Raw genomic sequence first — 23,418 nt, 5'->3', positions numbered from 1 at the left:
TTCTCCAAGACGGCCCAGACTACGACATTCCGTGTTCTGCACCACCCTCCCCACAGTCTGTGAGCTTCCCACTGGAGACGCTCGCAGTGCCTCACGCAGAAGACTGCCTTTATATGGTACGGGGAGAAACCTGGTCAGCAGACCCACAGATCATCTTGTGCTGGCCTCCTGTTCTCCTTCCTCCAGCCATGTTCATTTGTGGGAATTGTTATGTGATATGAAAGAACTTAGCTGTGTTTCCTGGTCTGTCCCCACCCCTCCAGCCAGTAGAGTCTTCTGCTCTTCTGGGTAAGCCACAAATAGCCATGACCCACAGTGGACATCAAGGTGTATTCAAGTGCTGAACGCAAAGAGTAGCGAGAACGCCGATCTCCGCCATGCGCGTGCTGCCTCAAGGAACAAAAGAAACTCATGTACAGGTGAGCTCACCTGCACGCACGCACACACACACACGCGCACACACACACACACACACACACACACACACACACACACACAAACCAAAAAGGAGAAGAAATGGAAATGAAGGAGTGAGACGGTCAGTCAAGTAGGGTGAGTGTGGGGTGGGGCAGGTGGGAACAACAATGGCTCCAAAAGGGAGGGAGTGTCTCTGGTTATGTAGTGCAGTAGCAGGCGGCCACTGGCTAGAACCTAGGGAATTCTTGGGATGGGAGCATCTAAGAAGTAAAGTAAGGCCAGAGACATGGCAGAGGACCCAGTCACAAAGAGCCTGCCACCTAGAGGAGTCGTGGGTTTTCATATAAACATAACACATCCATGCAAGCTTCTCAACCACTGTGTGGTTGGACGTGGTCATCTCTGCCTGCTGAGCTGGAGAACACGGGGTAAGGCTGCAGAGGGAGGCTTCAATGTGTAAGGGGGTGACCGTGGTGGAGATGCTCCCTGTGTCTTGAAGGCACAAGGACTTGACTAGCCAGTATGGCTGGACAGCTCAGGAGATCCTTCCTGAGTCATCAGCTTAGGGCCAACCCCTTGAGGGACGTGAGATACAGTTGGTCGGCAGGCATCTCACAGGAGTTAGCTCTGTTCTCCTGGCAAATGTCCTCTATACTTGGCAGTCCAGTGTCCTGGGAGCTCCACTGAAAGGTGGGCTTCACCTCTGAATCTTCACACAATGGCCTCTGCGCTTAGTCACTGCTCTATTCCTCTCAGGGAGACACTGTGGCCAAGGCAACATCTAAAAGAAAGCATTTAATTGAGGGCTTGCTTACAGTTTTACAGAGTTAGTCCATAAGTGTCACAGCAGAGAGCTGGTAGCAAGCAAGGTGGTCATAGTGTCAGTGAAGTAGCTGAGACCTTTATGTCCTGATCTACAGGTAACAGGCAGAGAGAGGGAGGAAGGGGGAAGGGGGAGGGGAGGGGAGCAGAGAGGGAGGGAGAGGAGAGAGACAATGGGCCTGGTTTGGGCCTTTGAAACCTCAAAGCCCACCCACAGTGACACACCTCCTCCAACAAGGCCACACCTCCTAATCCTTCCCAAACAGTTGCATTAAGTGGGAAGCAAGCATTTAAACACAACTGGTGTCATTATCATTCAAACCACCATAGCCTCTTAGAACCTATCTGTGGGGACTTTCAGCCTGCTACACATTACCTGGCCTTGGCTGCCCTTCATGAAACAGGTATCAGATGAATGACATTGCCAAGCTCTGCCACCAGCTGAGGGTGGAGCCTGTTACCCCACCTCCCACCCCTTCCCATCCCTCCCCTTACCCCTACCCACAGCTGCCTCAGCATCTAGAGAAGCACTTTCCAAGGGACTTGCTTGAGAGGGACAGAGAACCCCTTCAGCTTGAATAAAAATGGTGGGCCATTTATAAAAATGCATTAATAGTGGTTGAGGTGGCTTACAGACCCAAACCCTAGCAGGTTTGACTGAAAACCGCACAGGAAGAGATGGAGAGAGAGAGAGCAAAGGGCGGATACTTCAGAGAAATTGCCTTGTCTAACATGGTGTGGGGGTTTGTATAGGCTTGGCCCCAGGAGTAGCACTATTGGGAGGTGTGGCCCTGCTGGAGTAGGTGTGTCAGTGTGGGTGTGGGTTTTAAGACCCTCACCCTAGCTGCCTGGAAGCGAGTATTCTGCTAGCAGCCTTCAGGTGAAGATGTAGAACTCTCAGCTCCTCCTGCACCATGCCTGCCTGGATGCTGCCACACTCCCGCCTTGATGATAATGGACTGAGTTGCCTTGGTCATGGTGTCTGTTCTCAGCAGTAAAACCTTACTAAAACACATGGTAACATTCAAGGCAAGAACAAGAAGAGCTGGTGGCCACGGAATGCTCACTGGGAAGCCTTGACCCTGTCAGGTGTCATGCTTGGAGACTGTGGCCCTAGGATGTAGCCAGTCGTCTTAGCAACAGTGTGTCCACCCAAGGTGACAAATTACCCTGCTGTCTGACAAATTCAGTATCCTGGAAATAAGTGGTGAACGGTTACAAAGCAGGCGGCTGGGGGCTGGCAAGCAGGGTGGGATGCGCACAAGAGAGCAAGACTTCGATCAGATACAAAGAAGAGAGAGTAACATGAAAGAGAGAAATGGCTTCGTGGGTTCAAATTCATGCTCTTTTTGCAGAGGACCAGAGTTGAGCACTGACTCTGGATGCTCACGCCCGCCTGTAACTTCAACTCCAGGCTGTGTAAGTATCTTCCTCTCTACTCTGTGGGCACCTGCACTTGCACGCATAAAACCAAATATACATACTTTAAAATAATGAAGATAAATCACTTAAAGTGCCACACCCGTCCGGACATTTCAGCAAAGGCTCTCGTATTTCTCCACGCCACTCTTGCTTGTCGCCTTGGTCACCTATATTCATTAAGTTTGACTTAGGCTTTTGTCCGTCCTGCCTCACTGGTGGCTTCTCCATTTCTGGGTGTGTACTGCTTCATTTTCCACTGTAGCCACTCGGTGATTCCCCTCAGGACATCATCAGTCCGTAATCCTGTCTATCAAAGGAATAAAGTAATCTCTCTCTTGAAATCAGAATTTTATTAACCAAGTAATGGAGATAAAATATCAACACAGGGCTGGAAAGAGAGATGGCTCAGCAGCTAAGAGCCCTGAGAGCTTTTCTGGAGAGGACCTGGGTGCAGTTCCCAGCACCCACATGGTGTCTCACATCTGTCTGTAAACCAGTTCCAGGGTATCTGACACCTATTTCTGGCTCCCGTGGGCACACCATACACACACACACACACACACACACACACACACACACACACACACACACACACAGAGGCAAAACACTCATACCCATTAGGTAAAATAAAAATTAGAAAATGTAAATCAGTACACATGGTCACCTGCACTTCTGGGTTCCATGCTTCATAGAGAGGCTGGGAGCATCTCAGCAGAAACGGAACTAAGACACAGGTCAACACAACCGCTGCCCAGCACATTGGTATTATCTTGCTCAGAATTACCTTGAAGGTTAGTGGGGGAAGGGCTGTGGGCAGGGGGGTCGCATTTGAAATCTCAGACCTTGGGATGTAGAAGCAGGGGGGCCAGAAGTAAAGGCCAGTATGGGCCACTTAATGGAACTGTTTGGGAAGGATTAGGAGGTGTGGCCTTGTTGGAGGAGGCGTGTCACTGTGGGTGGGCTTTGAGGTTACAAAAACCTAAACCAGGCCCAGTGTCTCTCCTCCCCCTCCCTCTCTGCTCCTCTCCCCCTCCCCCTTCTCCCTTCCTCCAGCCTGTTGTCTGTAGATCAGGACTTGCTGTGAAGGCCTGGTGGCCTGAGTCCCATCCCCGGGATCAAGAACGAAAAGGAGAACTGACCTCCACATGCATGCCCCCAGCACACGTACTCTTTTTTCTCACACACACACACCTGCTCACACTATACACAGGCAACAAGTAAAATGTTTTACAAGTTAAAGAGCACTCTCAGCTACATAACACACACACACACACACACACACACACACACACACACATATCGCTATGGTTATAAGAAGAAATCTGATATAAAACAGTGAGACAAAGCGGTCACCCCTTCTAACAGCTAAGACTGCATATCCAGAAAGTCAAGAGAAACAGTATCAGCCAATAATGATACATTTAGATCTAAGAGAATCAATTCAACACACAGAAACCTGCATGCACAATGAATCAAACAAAAAATACAATGGAGGGCAGCGAGAGGCCTCAGTTGATAGAGAAGGTACTTGCCAAAAACACCCACCGGATGACTGAATTCCATCCCTAGGCCACAAACAGTATAGAGAGAGAACTCCTCCGATCTACAATCTGTCCACCTCACAGCCACACCCACTTCTGATAACAAAACTCATTAATCGAATACAATGGAAATCCCTGAACCGTTTTCTTCCTTCCTTCCTTTCTTTTCTGAGACTGGGTCTCTTGTAGCCCAGTCTGGCCTCAAACTCACTATGTAGAGAAGTCCAACTCTCCTGCCTTTGCCTCCCAAGTGCCGAGATACAGGCATGAGCTGCCACATCCAGCAACAAAGCAACCAAGGGACAAAAATCCTTAACAACCGAGAGGAACAGGGGGCTCTACAGGCTGTTGAACACTCCCAAGGGACTTAAAGGAGTACTAAGTGCACCCAGCACATAGTACTGAGAATGGCCCTGTTCTCAGAAAGGCTGCCTCCTAGACCTCAACCCCTAAGTAACGCATAAAATCAATCCAGTCAGGGGGTAAGGTGCACTCTATGAGACTGCAGGAACCGGAGCTCAGATGCCCAGCACCCAACTGGAAAGCTGAAGAGATTGGGGGAGGGGTGTCAGAAGCGGGTGCAGGGGGTGGGGGAGGGGTGTGTGTGCACCTATTAGTCTCAGGCTCCTATGGGGAGACAGGAGGTTCTCCAGAAGCATAGACCAGCCACCCTGCTGTCCACAGCAGCAGACAAGTGACCAGTCTCAAACAAGGAGACAAGAGACAACACCTGGGGTTGCCCTTTGACCTCCACATGCATGCTGTATCATGTACACAAATATGTGGACACACAAACACGCTCTCACAGAAACACTCAAAAATGGCTGACAAGCCCTTGCACAGGACATTAAGGTACGCTGGTCTTGCAGTATGAACGCATGACTTAATGACAACATTTTGATACAGTAGCATGACAGGGCAGGCTGTGACCAGCACCAGGAGTCAGCGAGAAACCAGAGAGAAGCTGGAGGTGGAGCCAAATGTTGGATTTAATTTAAGGGCGAGGGTTGTTAGGTGCTGTGCCCAGAGGGCAGCTACAGGGATGCAATGGAAACTTTTAAAGAGGTGGGGACTGTGGGAGCTTTAGGTCACTGCGGTGTGCCATTTAAAGGGACTATGGAACTCCGTTCCTTTCTCTTCCATACTTGGGCCATGAGATAATCCTCTATGATAGGCTGCCTCACACAGCAGAAGCCTTACGTTCCCGGATGAAGCTGATCAAAACTGACATTTCCTAACTGGGGGTCCCAAAGGAAACTTTTCTTTGTTCCTAAGCTTTTAGCTTGGGTATTTGTTAGAGAAACAGGGAACTGGTTAGTACCACGGTGGTGTACCACGGGGGTGGAGGGATGGACTATGCAACAAAAAGCAATGGAAACCAAGCAGAAGAGAACGAAGGTGGATAACCTTTTTTAAGAGATTCACTTTTTATTTATGAGTGCATGCGTGAGCGGTATGATCAGAGATCAGAAGAGGGCACTGGGTCCACAGGTGAAGTTACAAGTAATTGTGAGCTGTCTGATGTGGGTACTGGAAACCTGGTCCTCTGCCAAGAGCACTAACCACTGATCTACCCCTCCCCAAACACACGAGCTATCTTTCTTATGTCTTAAACCAGATCAATTCCACACCAAGAAAAAACAAACTACAGTGATTGAAGTACCCTAGGCCAGTCTTGGTGTAATTATAAAACTAGGATGAAGATTCGGTTCAAGGACAGAATGTATGCTTGGACATGGGAGGTTCAGCATTTGATTCCCAATGCATGCATGTGTGTGCACGTGCACGCAAGCACGCACACACACACACTCACACACACATACACACACATACAAACACACACTCACATATACTCACACACATACATACACATATACACACACATACACACACACTCACACATACACACACACACCACAAAAAATAAAAAAAGGATCCCAAAGTGACAAATAACTTTTATAGACAATTTTCAGTCTCTTAAGGCTGATAATTTGACTATGTAAAAATTTAAAATTTTACTAAAAAGATATCCTACATCAAAAGACACCTGCTAACTCAGGAAAAATGAATAATCACAACATAAAACAAACAAACATAGCAACCTCCCCGCCCACCCCCTCCATCCCCGCTCCATTTAGAAAGAGAACACCCCAGGTGGGGTGGAGCAGTTTTCAGGAAGGGGTAACATGCCATCTTCATGCTGACTGTCATTGGAAACAAGCAATAAAGAGTCTCGCCTGCATTCAGTAAGTCTGAAAGGGCGGACAGTGTAGGTTGATACCTGTCTAACACCCTGAGGCTGTGGGCACAACATCAACCAGGCATGGCGGTGCGTGCCAGTAACCAGGAAGTAGAGGCAGGAAGAACTGAAGTTCAAGAACATCCTTAGCTAAAGGAACCATAACATAAAACAAACAAGATACAGAATACAGCCTGAGAGACAGGAGACCCTGTCCCCCTAACACACACACTCGCACACACAGACACACACACCACACACACACACACACACAGACACATGCACACCACACACACACCACACAGACACACATACATACCACACACACACAGACACACGCACACCACACACATGCACACACACATACACACACAGACACACACACATACACACACAGACACACACACATACACACACACAGACACACACACACATACACCACACAGACACACGCACACCACACACACACACATATACCACACAGACACACACACACCACACACCACACACCACACACCACACACACACACATACACCACACAGACACACACACACCACACACATGCACACACACATACACACACACCACACACCACACACATACACACACACAGACACACACACACCACACACCACACACAGACACACACACAGACACATGCACACCACACACACACATACATACATACACACATACACACACCACACACCACACACACCACACACATACACATGAATAAAAATGTATAAATCCAAGGCAATGAGAGATCCTTACTCAAAAAAGAAGTGATTAGACAGCATCTGAGAAATGAAGTCTTTGACCTCCATAAACATGTGAACACAAGGTACATACACATACCTGTACGGGGCAAGAACATGCACAGACACACAACATACACACAGATATATACATACACACACACACACATACACACACATATACAGGCACATAAAAGCAAACACGCTGTGAGGTGATAACACGTATGAAGTCGGCATGGCGTCTGCTATGGTCACACCTGGAAGCTGTGATGGCAGGACATGACAGGGACTCCTAGAGCACCGTTCATGCAGGTCAGGGGCTCCTGCGGCTAGCCTTGTGTGTATGCTGCAGCAATTAAGTCTAATTTGCTGATAGAAATAAGTAACACTTCAGTTATCTCTACAAAGGCAAAAGCAAACAAATGGTCGTCATCGGAACGCCGGGCAGATGACTGTCAGTCAGAGCCTAGTCAATCTCCAGGGAGGACTGCAAGGGCACTCCTTCCCCACCTGAAACCTGGCTCCCAAGGGTCCTCTGTTAATATATTTTGAGCCAAAAGTCCTGTACATGTATGATTCCTCTCAGCTTACCAATGCCTTTTAGACCTCAAAGGGAAGCCGTGTAATCACACAGCGCTGCTGAGATTCATTGACCCCAGTGTTAGCAAACGCCATGGAACACGCCCTCGCCCTACGGCGATAATTCCTCTGTCAGGAAGAAATCTACACCTCATCTTCTCCTCTCATGGGTGTTAAGTGGATAGATGTTTATCCTCAGGTATGCCGGGATGATTATACAATGGCCAAAATGAAAGAAAGAAATTATTTTCCCCGATAGCATGTCAGAAGGACAATTACTGTGTTAGAAAAATGTGCGCAGAAATGAGGTGCCTTCTATTTTTCTTCCAAAATACCAAAGGTATTTTCTTTTTTGCTTACTTTTATGGTTCTGCCTTTATCCCTACAAATCAACCAGTATAAATCACACTCCCTGATTTATATTAGAATCACAACAAACAATAAATAAGAAATACAAGAGCAGAGCATGCAGCTCGGTGTAGAGCTTGCTTAGTATGCGTGAGGGCATCGAGCTCGGTTCCAGGGAGGAGGGAGGGGGAGGGGAGATGCAGAAAGAAGAGAAGGAAAGAGGATGAGAAGAAAAGATGAGCAGGAAGAGGAAGATGAAGAGGAAGAGGAATCAGAAAGCATGGGAAAGCAACCTTGCAGACTCATATAAGACAATCTCCTTGGCAGTGGTGTGCACTGTAAACCCAAGGCTCCTATACCAAGACAGGAAACAGAATCATTTAGAAACGCGTTGGCTGGCCAGCCTGGGGTATGCAGCGTGGCAGAAACTAGAGATCCCAGCTCACAAACAAAATAGAAGGAGAAGGCTCGTCCTGAAAGTCGTCCTCTGATTCAACTGTTGTGGACAAACACGCCATACTCACTCACGTCACACATCCAATGATAAACACTAAAACACGATGTCCTTACACTAGGACAGCGTAAGAAAAATGAAAACAAGGAGCTGGAGACAGCTCAGTGGTTAAGAGCACCAGCTGCTCTTTCCGAGAGCCTGAGTTCGATTCCACCCACAAAGTGGTTCACAACCATCTGTAACTCCAGTTCCCAGATGCTCTCCTGGGGCCTCTGCTGGCTCCAGGCGCACGCAGAGGGTACAGACAGACACACAGGCAGAACGCCCATATACTAAATCATAATGAAATAAAGTTTCAATGGAAGTAGCTACAGGAAAGAATGATTCTCAAAAGAAACCACACTGTCCTTTTCACTGTGACATTGTGTCCTGATTCAAGGATCAATTCATCTTTGACCTGGCTAGCAGGCCTCGTGCCCTCATCCTATAGGTGGAGACAAAGGCCAAATGGCTCCCCCATGCAGTGACACATGGGCTCAGAAGGCAGAACAACCCCTTTGTGAGTCTCCACCCCGCCTCACAAGCTACACGAGTTATTTCTTATCTGCTGCATAGGCAGGGTTAGTTCTGTTCTTCATACAATGGCGCATGTAATAAAACATTCCATGTAAGTCAATTCCTAATACCAACTACAACTTGGACATTACATGCGAAATAATGTGTGTACTCTGACTCTAACAGGGTATCCAAGCTTTTACCACTTTGAGGTGACTTTGTCATCTATAAAGTTTACACATGAGAAACACATAATCAAAGCCACCAAATTAAATATGTACACATATTTAATACACACATACACACACACACACACACACACACACACACACACACACATATATATGATGTCTCAGTCAGTAAAATGCATGTCATATAAGATGAGGACCCAAATTTGGGTCCTCAGTATCCATTTAAAAAGTCAGATATGACAGCACACACTGATACTATTATCCCAGCTCTAGGAAGGTGGAGACAGGCAGATCCCTGATGATCAGCCCAGCCAAATCAGTGACCCCAGGGGCAGTGAGAGCCTGAATGAAAAAGTGAAGCACAGAGTAATAAAGACACTCAGCATTGACCTCTGGCTTCCATGCACATGTGCACACACTCATACCAACACACACACACACACAGACACATTCACATGCAGACACGCATATGCACTCACACATACACACTCACACACATATACATACACACTCACATCCATACACACACACACACACACGCATGCACGCGCACTCAAGTCCAATAACATTTTAAGCCTACGGTTTTGGATGAGGCACAAGTCCATCCTTAACTGTCCTTGGCCGCCTGCAGCCTAGATCTCAGGCTGACATGCCCGAAAGAAAATGGCGGGTAGGGAGAGACAAGGAACAAGGCCACACTGTGGTGTGTGCTACAGGCTCTAAGCTGCTGCTTTCCATCTCCCAAGAACAGAGACCCTAGACAGCCATTGAAGAAATCAGAAGTCACCACACCAACGGTCTCAGTCTTTGGGAGGTCTGAGACTATGGGAAGGCCAGCACCAGATGTACCTGTCCCCAGAAGCCCCAAACATCCTGGAGAGTAGGGTTCTGTGTGTGTGTGTGTGTGTGTGTGTGTGTGTGTGTGTATGTGCACGCACGCGTGTGTGTGTATGTGTACACATGTACACTAATCATATGTAGGCAGGTACATGTGTACACATGCATGTGAAGGGGTAAGAGACAACCTTGGCTGTTTGTATGTCTGTGTGTAACCTTGGCTGTTTGTACGTGTGTGTGTTTACATGTACACTAATCACATGTAGGCAGGAACATGTGTACATGTGTATGGGAAGGCATAAAAGACAACCTTGGCTGTCGTTACTCAGAAGCAGCCTACCTTATTTTGAGACAGGGTCTCTTATTGGCCAGGAGCTCTCCAATTAGGCTATTCTCGCTGGTGTGTGAGCCCCAGTCATCTGCCTCATTCCATGTTTCTGGGATTAAAATCACACACTAGCACCTAGCTTGCTTTTTTTCTTTTTTTGAATACTGTGGGTTCTGGGAATTGAATTCAAGTCCTCATGTTTGCCTAGAAGCCACTGTACTGATCGAGCCACCACCTTCCTAAGGCTTCCTGGGCTTTCCTATCAACAACAGGTCTTCAGGTCAGCTTCAGATGCTCAATCTCTAACATAAAGGTGGAAACAAACATTATCCCTTAAAAAGGAAGAACTAGGGAAACGCAGCTCGGAGCTACAAGGAATGACCCCAGTTATAGCCAGTTAGCTGACAGATGGCTAGTTATGGTAACCACTGCGTTTAACCTGCAATTTTGTGATGCCAGGCATCTAATGGCAGGTGGGAGAGGGACTGTCCAAAGCTGTACTCTGCAGAAGCGAATAAGAAAGATGGGTTTTAAAGGATCGAGAATCACTAGCATATGCTAAAACACTAGAGTGAGCCACTGGGGGAAACGCCCTTCCAGATCTCCCGGAACGCAGAGCCCAAGCACAGCTAGTGAGAGAGGCTCCAGTGCCACAGGATGCATTTGGCCAGATTCCTTCCTGGTCCATGTTGGCACGCAGCCAATTATTGTCTCCAGGCCTCAGAGCACTTATGGAAAAACAGCCAATGAGCCTTCCACATCGCAGACTGTAACAGAAAATAACCCGACACTTAGCTTCCTAGGAAGCAGCGAGGAACACACTCACTAACGCTGCCAAGGTGTGAGAGCTCCGAGTCTTTGAGTGGAGGCAGAGTTGACAGACGCCCAGCCGTGCCCCAACCCCAGGAAGGCACAGCATGAAAGTCACAGAGCCAATTTACCTGACTCACACTGGGGTCGCACTTCTGTAGGTCTCGGTCACTGAGAAACAGCCGATCTACAAGGTAGGCTTGCCTCTAGCAAATTTCTCTTGCCCTTAACTAGTACGTAGCACCACGCAGGTGTCATGTAGTTTGAAAGAGCTCCCTGGGACTACACGGTTCCTGGATGGGAGGCTTCCTTCCACCGCCGCCACTCTAGAGACCAGCCTGCATGAGGGTAAAATGGCCACCTATGATTAGGTCAGAACCTATCAGGTTCCTTCGGCTTTCCTGAAGCAGGCCCAGAGTTTTGTGTGTAACGGGATCCCACACCTTAACACATCTGACAGCAATGTAGAAGCACCATTCAGGCCCTGGAACTGTGCCCACGGGCAGCAACCTCTGCCAACAGAAGAACAAAGACCTAACCTGTCAAAGCCCACAGTTCTGGGAAAGTGCCTCAGTGAACTAACCTTGCCGCCCTCTGGCTTCTGTAGTCCGACTTCTGGCTAACTGCTGTTATTAACTGAAGTGTCCCAAGCCAGGATGTGGGTTTTGTGCTCCCCTAGAGAAAGGCTTGGGACTGTCCCCAGACACCCCGTGTTGCTACTGGCAGTTAATAAAGACTTCCTCTTGGCTTGAACCCACATCCAGGCAGTCCTCTCTGGTGGATACCTTACAACATGGTAGTCATGGCAAAAAGGGGGATTTGCCAGCCTAGGGGGCCTGAGGATGCTTAGTTTTGTGGCTACTTGGCTGGGTCACCATGCCCAGATAGGTAGTCACTGTCTTGTTATCTTTGCCTGTTGTGGTAAGATGCCGTGGCAGTGGTAAATTAAGGGAGAAAGGGTTTATTCTGCCCCATGCTTCCTTGTGCTGTCCTACAGGGCGGGGAAGTGAGAGCTGCAGGCCCTTTGATCACATCCACAGTCAGGAGGCAGAGGGGAGTGCATGCGTGCAGTTGCTCACCTCCCTTCTCCAGCCTCTGCAGTCCCAGGATCCCATCCCGGGGATGGCGCCACCTACAGTCTGGAGGACTTCTCACTTCAACTAACGCAGTCAAGATCGCCCCCTAGGGGTATGCCCAGGGACCCACCTCCCAGGTGACTGCAGATCCTGCCAAGCTGACAATAAACAGCATAGTCGCCATTATTCTGGATGTTGGATCAAGTTAAGGTATAAGTTCTTAGATATGAAAAAAGCAGATGGCCTTTCCTGTGACTCTCATCGATCCACTCAAGGTGGAAATGGAACGAGACCGACCGACCACTTGGAGCAAGGTAGGGGGGACTTGCCGCCAATGGATAACTTCAAGCCTCCTCCCCAGGGCTCCAGCCACCAGGTCAGTTGTGGCTCAGCCTCCATAACCATAGGAACCAATTCCTCAAATCAAATCACTAAACTCCCTCCCAGCTGTAATCATCTGAAAAACCCCAAGAAAACACACTAGCAACCACCATACCTTTACCACCTCAAGGATCCCACTGGTTTAGGATTAGTTCCTGTGGTAGTTTGAATAGACACCCCACCCCACCCCCTAACCCCCCAAGCCCTGCGCCAGATTCCTATATTTGAATCCTTGGTCTTCAGTTGGTGGAACTGTCTGGGAAGGATTAGGAGGTGTGGCCACACTGGAGGTTTGTCACTGGGAACGGGCTTTAGGTTTCAAAAAGCTCACAGCATTCTCAGTGAGCGCTCTTTGCACGTGGATGCTAGTGTTTCAAGATATAAGCTCTCAGCTCCTGCCCCGGCACCATGCCTGCATGCTGCCATGCTCCCTGCCATGATGGTGATGGGTTCGCCCTCTGAAACAGCAAGCCCTCAATAAACTCTTCCTTCTTAGGTGTGTACGGTATCTCATCACAGCAACCGGAAAGTAGATGACAGGTTCTGATGCTCTGTGCCCTGTTAGAAGCAATCAACTTCTCTGCCAAACCCTTCTCCACACCTCCTACTTGTACTCCAAAGTACACAGTTCAGGGATGGAGAGATGGCTCAGCAAATTAAGGGAGCTTGCTGTTCTCTCAGAGGAACTGAGTTCGGTGTCCAGTATCCACACTGGGCAGCTCACAACTGCCTGTTAACTCCACAAGGGGTGCAACACCTCTGGCCTCCACAGGCACTGCACACACGCGCACACACGTGCACACATGTGCACACACATTCACACAATTTAAAATGAAATAAGTCTTTAAACACACACAGCTCCCATCAATCCAATCCAGTGGCCCTTCTCAGAAGAGGGCTCTCTGGAGATCAGCTCAAGTCCTGTGGCCCAGCAGGAGATACAGCAGAGACAACTGATCTGCTCAGTTGAGGTGAGGCTGGTGGTGACCCCAAAAACAAAACTTAATGAGTCAGCCCCCATTCACTCCTTTGCCTCCCTGTCCTTTCTCAGTAAAGAGGGTCGGGTACACAGCAGGTCCTATCGGGCAGGATCCATGCGTGCTGAAAGGCTAGAATCTTGAAGGATGGACCGACGTACTTTAGAGGGAGTGTGGGGTGGACAAGAGAGGCAATAACATTAGTTATCTGTCATGTGATAAAATGCCTGACAAAATTAACTTATGGATTTGTTCTGATGTGGGGTTTGAGGGCATGGTCCATCACAGCTGGGAACGGAAGCAGTATGGTGAGGCAGCTGAGACCACAGTCGGGAAGCAGCGAGAGATGAATGCTGGTGCTTAGTGTCTTAAATTTATTCCATTGGACCCCAGCCCGTGGATTGTGCTGCTGACAATGAAGGTGGTATTTCCACCCCAATTAACCTAACTTAGTCACGCCTTCACAGACACGCAGAGCCACACCCCCTTGTTGATTCTAACTCCTGTCAAGTTGACAATGTTAATCATCTCAAGGGATTTGCTCCTAGGCAACTCTGCCCATCAGGAGTTACTTCCTGGAGTAACAAGAAGATCCCTCTATCCCAAGACAGTGATTGACACAGCTGGGACCCACTCTGACCTGTCCTAAACCAGCCACATTGTTCTCCTTCACCATGGGGGAAGTTGTCGGATGCGTCCCCTGAACCTAGAAGAGACCTGATGTGACTTGCCCAAGAGCTGCACCTGGGGTTACCTCCCCCACCCCTGAATTCCTATCTCACAGCATTCTCAGATGACCACTCACATGAAGGAATCCATCAAGCCCTCATAGGAAGATGATATGCCCCAGGAGTAGGTGGGAGTGGGGGACAGAAATCAGGGGTCTCTACCTCCCAAAGCAGAGGTTCTCAACCTTCCTAACATTGTGACCCTTTAATACAGTTCCTTGTGCTGTGATGACCTCCCCCCAGCCATAAAATTATTTTTGTTGCTACTTCATAGCTGTAATGTCCCTAGAGTTATGAACTGTAATGTAAATTTCTGTTTTCCAATGGTCTTAGGCAACCTGAGTAAAAGGGTCATTTGACCCTCAAAGGGACATGACCCACAGATTGAGAACAGTTGTCCTAAAGGCTCCACAACCTTAAAACAGAACCATCAGCTGGGGGCCAAGCATTCAAAATCATGAGCCTATGGGGGGGCATTTGATTTTCAAACTGTTAACAGTCGGTACACACACACACACACACACACACACACACACACACACACACACAAGGGTTGGTTTATTTTGTTTGGCAAGCAGGACCTCACTGTGTAGCCAAGGCTGGCCTCATGCTCAGCACCCTCTTGCTTCTGTCTTCTGGATGCTGGGACTACTGATGTGTCCCCAAGCCAAGGACAAGGCTCCCTCTCCAGGTACTAAGTGCCTAAGATGAGTCCCTGGTCCCCTGAGCTTTCAATCGTGCTAGCATCTGGCTTTCCTGGAATCCAGGATGGCCTCACACTGTCCCCATCCCTGGGCTGTGGAGTGGGGTGACCTTGGGCTCCCTGTTCCTTATTATCAGCCTTCCAGAAATAGCCCGATTTAAACAACAGGTGTACTCTTATGAGGGCTAGCAGCAGGGCCACCTAGACACAGAGTGTGACAAAATGGGCCTCCTCTTGCCTTTGACGCATTATACCAGAGGAGTCCTTCTCTCCCAGATCACAACTGGATCCAAAGCTTGGCCTGTGGGTGGGGCCACCGTCCCTTTCCTCCATGGCCACCTTTAAGAGATGGCTTCCCCCTCCCATCCCCTCAGGGGAGTCTCGAGAACTTCCTGTTCTTTAAGTCTTTCTTCTGTTTCTCTGATATCAGCTGTCCTATCGCTCACCCCGTAATGCCTGACACCTTTCCTCTCTCTCCTAGAAATAGTCTCTTAGGCTTTCTCCTGACTCTCCTCATCCACCCCTCATCGGGAGACAGCGTCTCATCACCCAGCTTCCATTGCCTGTCCATGAAATCCATGTCTTCACATCTGTTTATTTGGGACGGAGGAGGCATGCCGCGGAACACCTGTGAACGTCGGGGGACAGCTTGCAGGAGCCGGCTCTCTGCTCCCACCACGAGTGGTTCTAGGGCTCACACTCAGGTCATGAGGCTTGCTGGCAAGCGCCTGTTACCCACTGAGCCATCTCACTGGCCTATAATTTAAAGATGGCTAATCACCACCCAACATTCATGCCACAGGGTGGGGTTGGAGTGGGTAGAGTGCCTGTCTACCATGCACGAAGCCCTGGGTTTCACCTCTAGCATCACATAAACCAGGTGGGTCAGTACACATCGCTAATCCCAGCACTCAGAAGGTGGGGTCAGAGGAGCAAAGGTTCAAGACCATCCCTGGCTACACTGTCACGTTTGAGGCCAGCCTGAAGGTCCCATCTCAAGAACTAAATAGTATGAACGAAGTTCCACAATCCATGCCACAGTTCCTTCTATTCGTTTAACCCCAGAGCGCACCGGGTTTTAATTCAGAGCCTGATTTAAAGGAGTTACTCTGCTCACAAAGGGAAGATGTGTACGCTGTACTAATTGTGGTTTCCCTGGTGACAGGATGGTCTGAAGTCCCTGCTGTCGGCACAGATCACACTACCTTAAGATTAATCACCTCATAAAGTGTGTTAGCATGATAGTTTACAGTGGCTGCTGCTGCCACAAAGGCTGCCCGTGAATCAGGGCCTCTCCCCAGACGTTTACCGAGTCCACACCAAGGAGGATCAGCTCAAATCATCCTGAAGGAAGAGGATCCAGAGGAAATAGCCATCTGTCAAGATGGCAGCTTAATTAAGGGGCTGTCCCTATGAGAGTCAATATGACATGACCATTCCACAAAGAAACACATATATGCTCGCACAACTGGACCCACATAAACACACATCCCCACATATTAGTCCTATAAAAAGTTTATTGAATAATATGTTGAATTACACAGATCTGGGGCAGTTTAATCTGCCCAGTAATCAACTGCTCTCTGCCCAACAGTGTAGATTCGGAGGAAAAATAAAACTTAAAAAGTTTAAGAGGACAGGGGAGCTGGCTCATGCTTTAAGAGCACAGTTCAGTTCCTGAGTTCAGTTCCTAGCACCCACACGGTGGCTCGCAGCTATCTCTAGGATTCCAGCTCTAGGAGATCGGACATCCTTTTATGGCTTCCTTGGATAATCCCCATATACATGGCCTAAATTCATAAGACATACATAATACACAAATTAAAACATAAAACATTCCCTTAAGTGGTCGGGAAAGATGAATCCTTGCTGCGGACAACTCATTGCTGCTTAACTAAACACAGGTGGATGCTAAACGCCACCTCTAACACTCCTTAGAGTGGCCTTCCTCAAAGCTACAAAACCTCCCCAATGAACTCCATGCATGTTCCTAAGCCTCAAACAACACAAATAAAAAAACACTGTACGTGGGTAAGACGCCTGCTTTTCCCTGGGGTCTTCTGGCTTACCCGGTTCATACGCAGCTGCTAACATGAACATATTTAAGGTTGAGTTTTGTTTTCTTCAGAAATCATCTAGCATATCAGGATTTCATCAAAACCACACTGAACTTGTATTGAGATCAACATAAGGCATGTCGAAACTTGTTGCAATGAACTAGATGTAGGACAGTCAAAATGTGGGGGGTGGGGGAAAAGAGTCATATATGTGTGTTTGTATCTGTGACTGTGTCAGAACTGTGTGTGCAAGTGGAAGCCAGAAGAGGGTGCCAGGTGTCTTCCTCTATGGCACCCCACCTTGTTCCCTTGAGGCAGGGTCTCTCCTAGCGTCTGGAGGTCACACTTTTCTTGGAGAGGCTGTACATCAGCAAGTCCCAGGATCCTCCTGCCTCTGCGCCCTCAGAGTCGCTGTTACAGACATGCCTGACTTGTTCCATGGGTGCTGGGATCTGAAGCCCAGTCTTCATAATTGTAAAGCAAATTCCCAACTGCTCAGCCGTCTCTTACACTCTCCCAGCCTCAATACTAAACATATATACAGTGATGGGCTGCAGAGACAGCTCAGCAGTCCAGCGCACCGGCTGCTCTTTGAAGAGGACTCAAGTTCAATTCCCAGCACCCACGTGGTGGCTCATGATCATCTGTAGCTCCAGTTCCAGCAGAGCCCAGAGCTTCGTGTGGCTTCCATGGGCATGTGGTACACATGTATACATTACATGGGTGCAGGCAAAACATATATAAATAAATAAATAATAAATAAATAAAGCTTTAAAAAATACGATATCATATGTTTCCATCATCGCATGCTTAGTAACCAAGGAGCTGCACCAAGTTTTAGAGAAACATTAGGTTCTACTAATAAAACACCTCCAGGGTCATGTGCAGGGGTCTACACCAGCACCCCTTTCTCCTCATCACAGTCATGTGACTAGACACTCACCAACATGAGCAGTCAGAGAAGGCCCAAGGAACACCTGACAACCCCAGCACCTTCGCCAGGGGTCTACTCTCAGAGATGATCAGGTTACCTTGGCAACCCGTCCAGGACTCCACTTTCCATTGTTGGAGAATTCTATCAGCTGTGTAGAGGCGTCAGGGGGAAACCTGATCGGCCAGCATACCCAGTTACCACACTGTGCCCATAAGACACCGGAAATAAGACTCAGCCTTCAACGGAAAAACGGAAAACTGGGTGCAGTGGTACACACGTGTAATCCTAGCACTACAGAGAAAGAGGCAGGGGGATTGCTGTGAGCTTGTGGCCAGTCTAGTTCTCTTAAGAGAGTGCTTGCCAAGCAACAGCTACATAGCAAGGCAGAGTCACACACACACACACACACACACACACACACACACACACACACACACACCAAAAAAGGTTATGTATATATATAGTATGTGAATGTATATGTGTATATGATACTTTATATTATATATTATATATGTTTCCATATTATCAATATTTACATTGTTAGTGAAACATCTTTACCTTGTTTTATACTGTCTTTTTACTTCTTATTGCATGTGGATACAATGTGTGTGAGGTGTGTGAGGCCAGACCAGAGAATCAGATGAGGCTGCAGAAATATGGGACTGCCAAAATTCCATTTCTAGATTTTACATTGCAAGTAAAATCCAGGATTCTCAGAACCAGTTTAAACAACACGTGCAGTTCAGTCAGACAGGCCCAGGATATAACACTCACATGTTTTCCGACTACTTCACATGCTCCTGTCCATGTGGTAACGTGGGCATGGCTTTTATCCTACACTGCTGTCTGGCAACTCAGTATCTTAAATGTTATCTACTTACTCTTACCATGGTTTTCTTGATTTGAAATTATTTGTTTATCTGTGTACACCATGTTCTAACATGACATATGTCTTAAATTAAAATTAGATCTGTCCTGATAAACTTCTTCCTGCCCCCAACTTCATAGATGTAATTCATACAGTTCCCAGCTAGAGGAGGAGACTCCCCTGGGAGGGTCCAAGTGGAGCACAGAGGGTGACATCCAGATGTGTTCCTCAACTGCTTCTCCACCTTGGTTTTTAGCACTGTGGCTCACTGATGTTGCTAGCCTGGCCGGCCAGCAATCCCCCCGGAACCCACCTACATCTGTCCCCCAGCTCCAGAATCGCAGGCACATGTCACCATACCTGGCATTTTTACGTGGGTCCTGGAGATCAAACTCAGATCCCCTGGCAAGCACCCCACTGATTAAGCTTTCTCCTCAGCCTTTATTAATCGCAGGTTTACATACTGCCTGATACAACATGCCACAAAACCCGACCACCCTGTCTGACTGTCCCAACCCACGGTGGTTCTGAAAACCTCCTTGTCAGAATGCAATCCGAGAATGTAGTCCAGGGAGGGGAGCTCAGAGTGCTCGTGAGAAAACAAGACGAGAGGGAGTCCTCAGCTTCTTCAACACACAGGATTGTTCTTGGGATCTGCTTCTGTGCTCCTCCCAGATGTAGCAGATAGGAGTTTATAAACTCCAGCTGTTCGTGGGCCTCTTTGAAAACCTGTGCATCTGCCACATGTGGTTTGTCCTTGCAACTGAACGGCTTGATTCACCCTCAGAGTACAAGTTGTCCGATGCTCTGAGAAAAGTTGGCTTCTGCATGGGAATTTAGTCGGCCTGTTTTAGGCCCCACTCTCTTCCAGATTCATCCCGCCCACTAGGGCAGTAAACACTTCCTCAGTAAAGTCAGCTTCCTTTTCCTGTCTCAGTTTGTTGTTGAGAACATACCTGCCATTTATGGCAACTTCACATCTTGAAACACACACGCCCGTCTCTAACACCATCCTATGGAGACGCTGGGCTCTGACCTCTGGTATTTCAATTTATATTTTAGATTATAACCACTTAATCTTTTAAACTACCCCATTATTTTCACCTTCACTGTGACATTCCATTTAATATTTATTCCATTGCCTTTGGCTGGGTATTTTTCTTTTATTCTTCGGCTGTTCAGGCACTTGTGTGTGACCATTTTCTCCCCATTGCTTCAGTGGTCAGAAGTTTATCTTCCCTGTATGGCTGGGTTAAAACGTTATTCCATTTTCTTCTAGCTACATCAGAGATGGACTCAGTGTAATTTAAACAGCACAGGCCTTTAGAGTGGAGAATTCGTGACCAAGGTGCTCTTGGATAGTTTTCAAGGTGGACTTGATGGCACGGAAGCCCAGCAGATGCTATAGAATGGTCTCCTCTCCAGCCAGGAGTAATGGCGGCCATGACTGCCAGGAACTGGAGCTTACAAACTTGTCCTGGAGCCCTCCACGCTCTAAAGCTTTCTCAGCTGCCAGAATTAGCATTTATACCTCAGCCATCTTGGCTAGCTTTGTGTTTGCATTCTGAGGCAGGGTCTCGCTCTGTATCCCTGGTTTGGCTGGTACTCACCGTGTCCCTGAGCCATGGTAGTGCTCCTGATTCATCCTCCTGAATGCTGGCATTGTAGCCATAAGCTCGGTCTTGTTAAAATCAATTTTGGGATGGGAGGAACTGGCTCAGTCATTATGAGTGGCTCAGGTCCTCTGTTCTTCCAGAAGACCTGAGTTTCGTTCCCAGCACAACCCCCTATAACTCGAGATTCTGATCAGATGCCTTCTGGTCTCATTCTGGCACCGACTTCCTATATGCACAAGTGCGTGTGCACCCGCATGCGTACACATGCACGCACACACACACACACAACGCATGCACACACAATTAAAATTAAATCTTTATTTTCTAAACTGAATTTTTGGCAAACAAGACCATCATGTGCAAAAGCAATGAAATGAGACACACCCTGCCACCCAGGTCATAAAAACCAAACAGGAACGGCTATGAGGGTGTTTCGCCTGAAATTTAAATTGTGCCCTATTTATTACCCATTCATTTATTTTATTTTGAGGCGAGTTCTCACCATGTTACTCAAACTGGATTGTTATCTATTACCTTTCTGCTTGAACTTCCCAAGAGCTAAGATTACAGGCATGTGCCACGGTCCCAACCCCGGCTGCAAGGTTACAGCTTCAAATGACTTGTAAGATACTTTGCAATGAGGTCTACAGAAATATATGGTAATAGTGGCATTGCCATAAACGCTGTGGTGGTTTGGATGAGAAATGCCTCTCATACAGTCATGAACTTAAACGTTTGGTCCATCACTGTGGTGCTGGGTGGGAGGTTACGGAACTTTTAGATCTTGCAGGAGGAAGGACATCACTGAGGATGTTCTGAGAGCTTATAATCCTGCCTCTCCTGTCTCCCCTTCCCCTTTCCTCTCCTCCTCCTCTTCTTCCTCCTCCTCTTTTGGATTTTCATGACAGAGTTTCACTGTGTAGCCCTGGCTGTCTTGGAGTTCTCTTATTTAGACCAGGCTGGCCTCCAACTCAGAGATCCACCTGCCTCTGCCTCCCAAGTACTGAGACTAAAGGGTGTGCACCACCACTGCCTGTCTCCCTCCTTCTCTTTCCTCTCTTCTCATCTTCCCTACCTTTCTCTCTCTCTCTCTCTCTCTCTCTCTCTCTCTCTCTCTCTCTCACACACACACACACACACACACACACACACACAGAGAGAGAGAGAGAGAAACAGAGACAGAGACACAGAGGGAGACAGAGACAGAGAGATCTTCCCTCCCTCTGCTGCAGTCCCCCTCTCCATCCCCGATTCTCTCCACTTCCTATGTGTAGGTAAAACTGTGATCAGCTAGCTTCCTGGTCCTGCCACCCTGAGTCTTGCCTTTCAGGCCATTATAAATTCTAGCCCTATGAAACCCTAAGCCAAAATAAGAGCCTTCTATAATTTTCTTTTGGTTGTAGTATTTTAATCCCAGCCACTAAAAACATAGCTAACATACACACTGTACAAGAATTCTAACTAGGGGGGGCTGGAGAGATGGCTCAGTGGTTAAGAGCACTGACTGCTCTCCCTGAGGTCCTGAGTTCAAATCCCAGCAACCACATGGTGGCTCACAACCATCTGTAATGAGATTTGATTCCCTGTTCTGGTGTGTCTGAAGACAGCTACAGTGTACTCATATACAATAAATAAATCTTTAATAAAAAAAAAGAATTCTAACTAGGGTGATACTGACAGATTCACTGTCAGTGAGGAAATGATACAATGTGGAACCTGCCTTAAACATTCTCCAGCCTAAGGTCGGAGGGTCTAGCTCAGTGGTAAGTGCGGGTCTAGCCCATGGAAGCCCTTGGTTCAAACTCCATCCAAAAAAATTTTTTTTCTATCATAAATAAAAACCATGTTGAGGCAGTCTGGGGGTGCTACTCTGTTGGGAGAGTGCTTGGCCAGCATGCATGAAGCCCTGGGTTCCATCTCCAGCACCAAACAAACCAGACGTAGAGGCTTATGTCTATAAGCCCATGTATGCACACGCATACTGCACATCATGTATGTACACGCATACTGCACATCATGTATGCACATGCATACTGCAATACATATGCATAAGCAAAATACCCATACACATGAAAGACATCTGAATATGTTAAAATAGAATTCCAACTCCATACATTCCTCTTTGGAGGCCATATGGGAATATAGGCGCATCAGGCCTGAGGCAAATTCTTGACCAGAATCAGACCGAGGCAGTCTGAGATCAGAATACTGCCTGGCTTCTGACGTGTAAAAAGTAAAGCACCAATCCTGCCTCAAATGTCTATGAGGGTCATCCTTCCAGGAGCCAGGACAAGGGCTTTGCAGTCACAGCAGGGGAGGGGACAGCAAACTGGGCAGGACCAGAGAGCTCCGGGCAGCAGTTCTCAGCATCTGACAGAAGTCAGGCAACCAGGACCTACCCCACTCTAACACAGTCCGCTGTCCTGATGGTCGGGAAGGAGGACAAGAATACCAACGGTCTCATGGCTTCCTGGGGGCCTCTCACGAGAAGACATAAAACAGCTTTGGGGCTGAGATGTATTCAGTTGGTCAAGTGCTTGCCTAGGCTATAGAGAGTGTTGGGTTTCATCCCCAGCACTGTGCAAAACTGAGCATGGCCAAGCACTTCGAGGCAGAGGCAGAAGACAGATCAGAGGTTCCAGGTCAACCTCACCTAATATGGCCTGGACTACATGAGTCCCTGTCTCAAAAGCAAAACCCAGCAAACTCTGGTGTCTCTCTCACTGCATAGCTTCCAAGTGAGCTCGGGACTCCCACAAGGCTGGCAACAGTGGCT

The 23,418-nt window shown here is 47.9% G+C and overlaps 1 protein-coding gene across 21 annotated transcripts in view; it reads right to left on the bottom strand.

The window, feature by feature from the left end:
* The window catches only part of Osbpl10 (oxysterol binding protein-like 10), a 255,044-nt gene that overhangs the window by 98,816 nt on the left and 132,810 nt on the right, over positions 1-23,418 (bottom strand). The window contains exon 1 of one of the 21 annotated variants that reach the window (XM_087562482.1): positions 18,168-18,261. In XM_087562482.1, the coding sequence (XP_087418608.1) occupies positions 18,168-18,173 (6 nt within the window). In that variant the 5' untranslated portion in view covers positions 18,174-18,261. 21 annotated transcript variants of the gene reach the window in all.

The sequence above is a fragment of the Rattus norvegicus genome, chromosome 8 (genome assembly GCF_021556685.1).
Source record: "Rattus norvegicus strain SHRSP/BbbUtx chromosome 8, alternate assembly SHRSP_T2T, whole genome shotgun sequence".
Lineage (NCBI taxonomy): Eukaryota > Metazoa > Chordata > Mammalia > Rodentia > Muridae > Rattus > Rattus norvegicus.
Note: the sequence above shows the minus strand (reverse complement) of the source record. Positions and strands in the feature narration are given on the sequence as shown.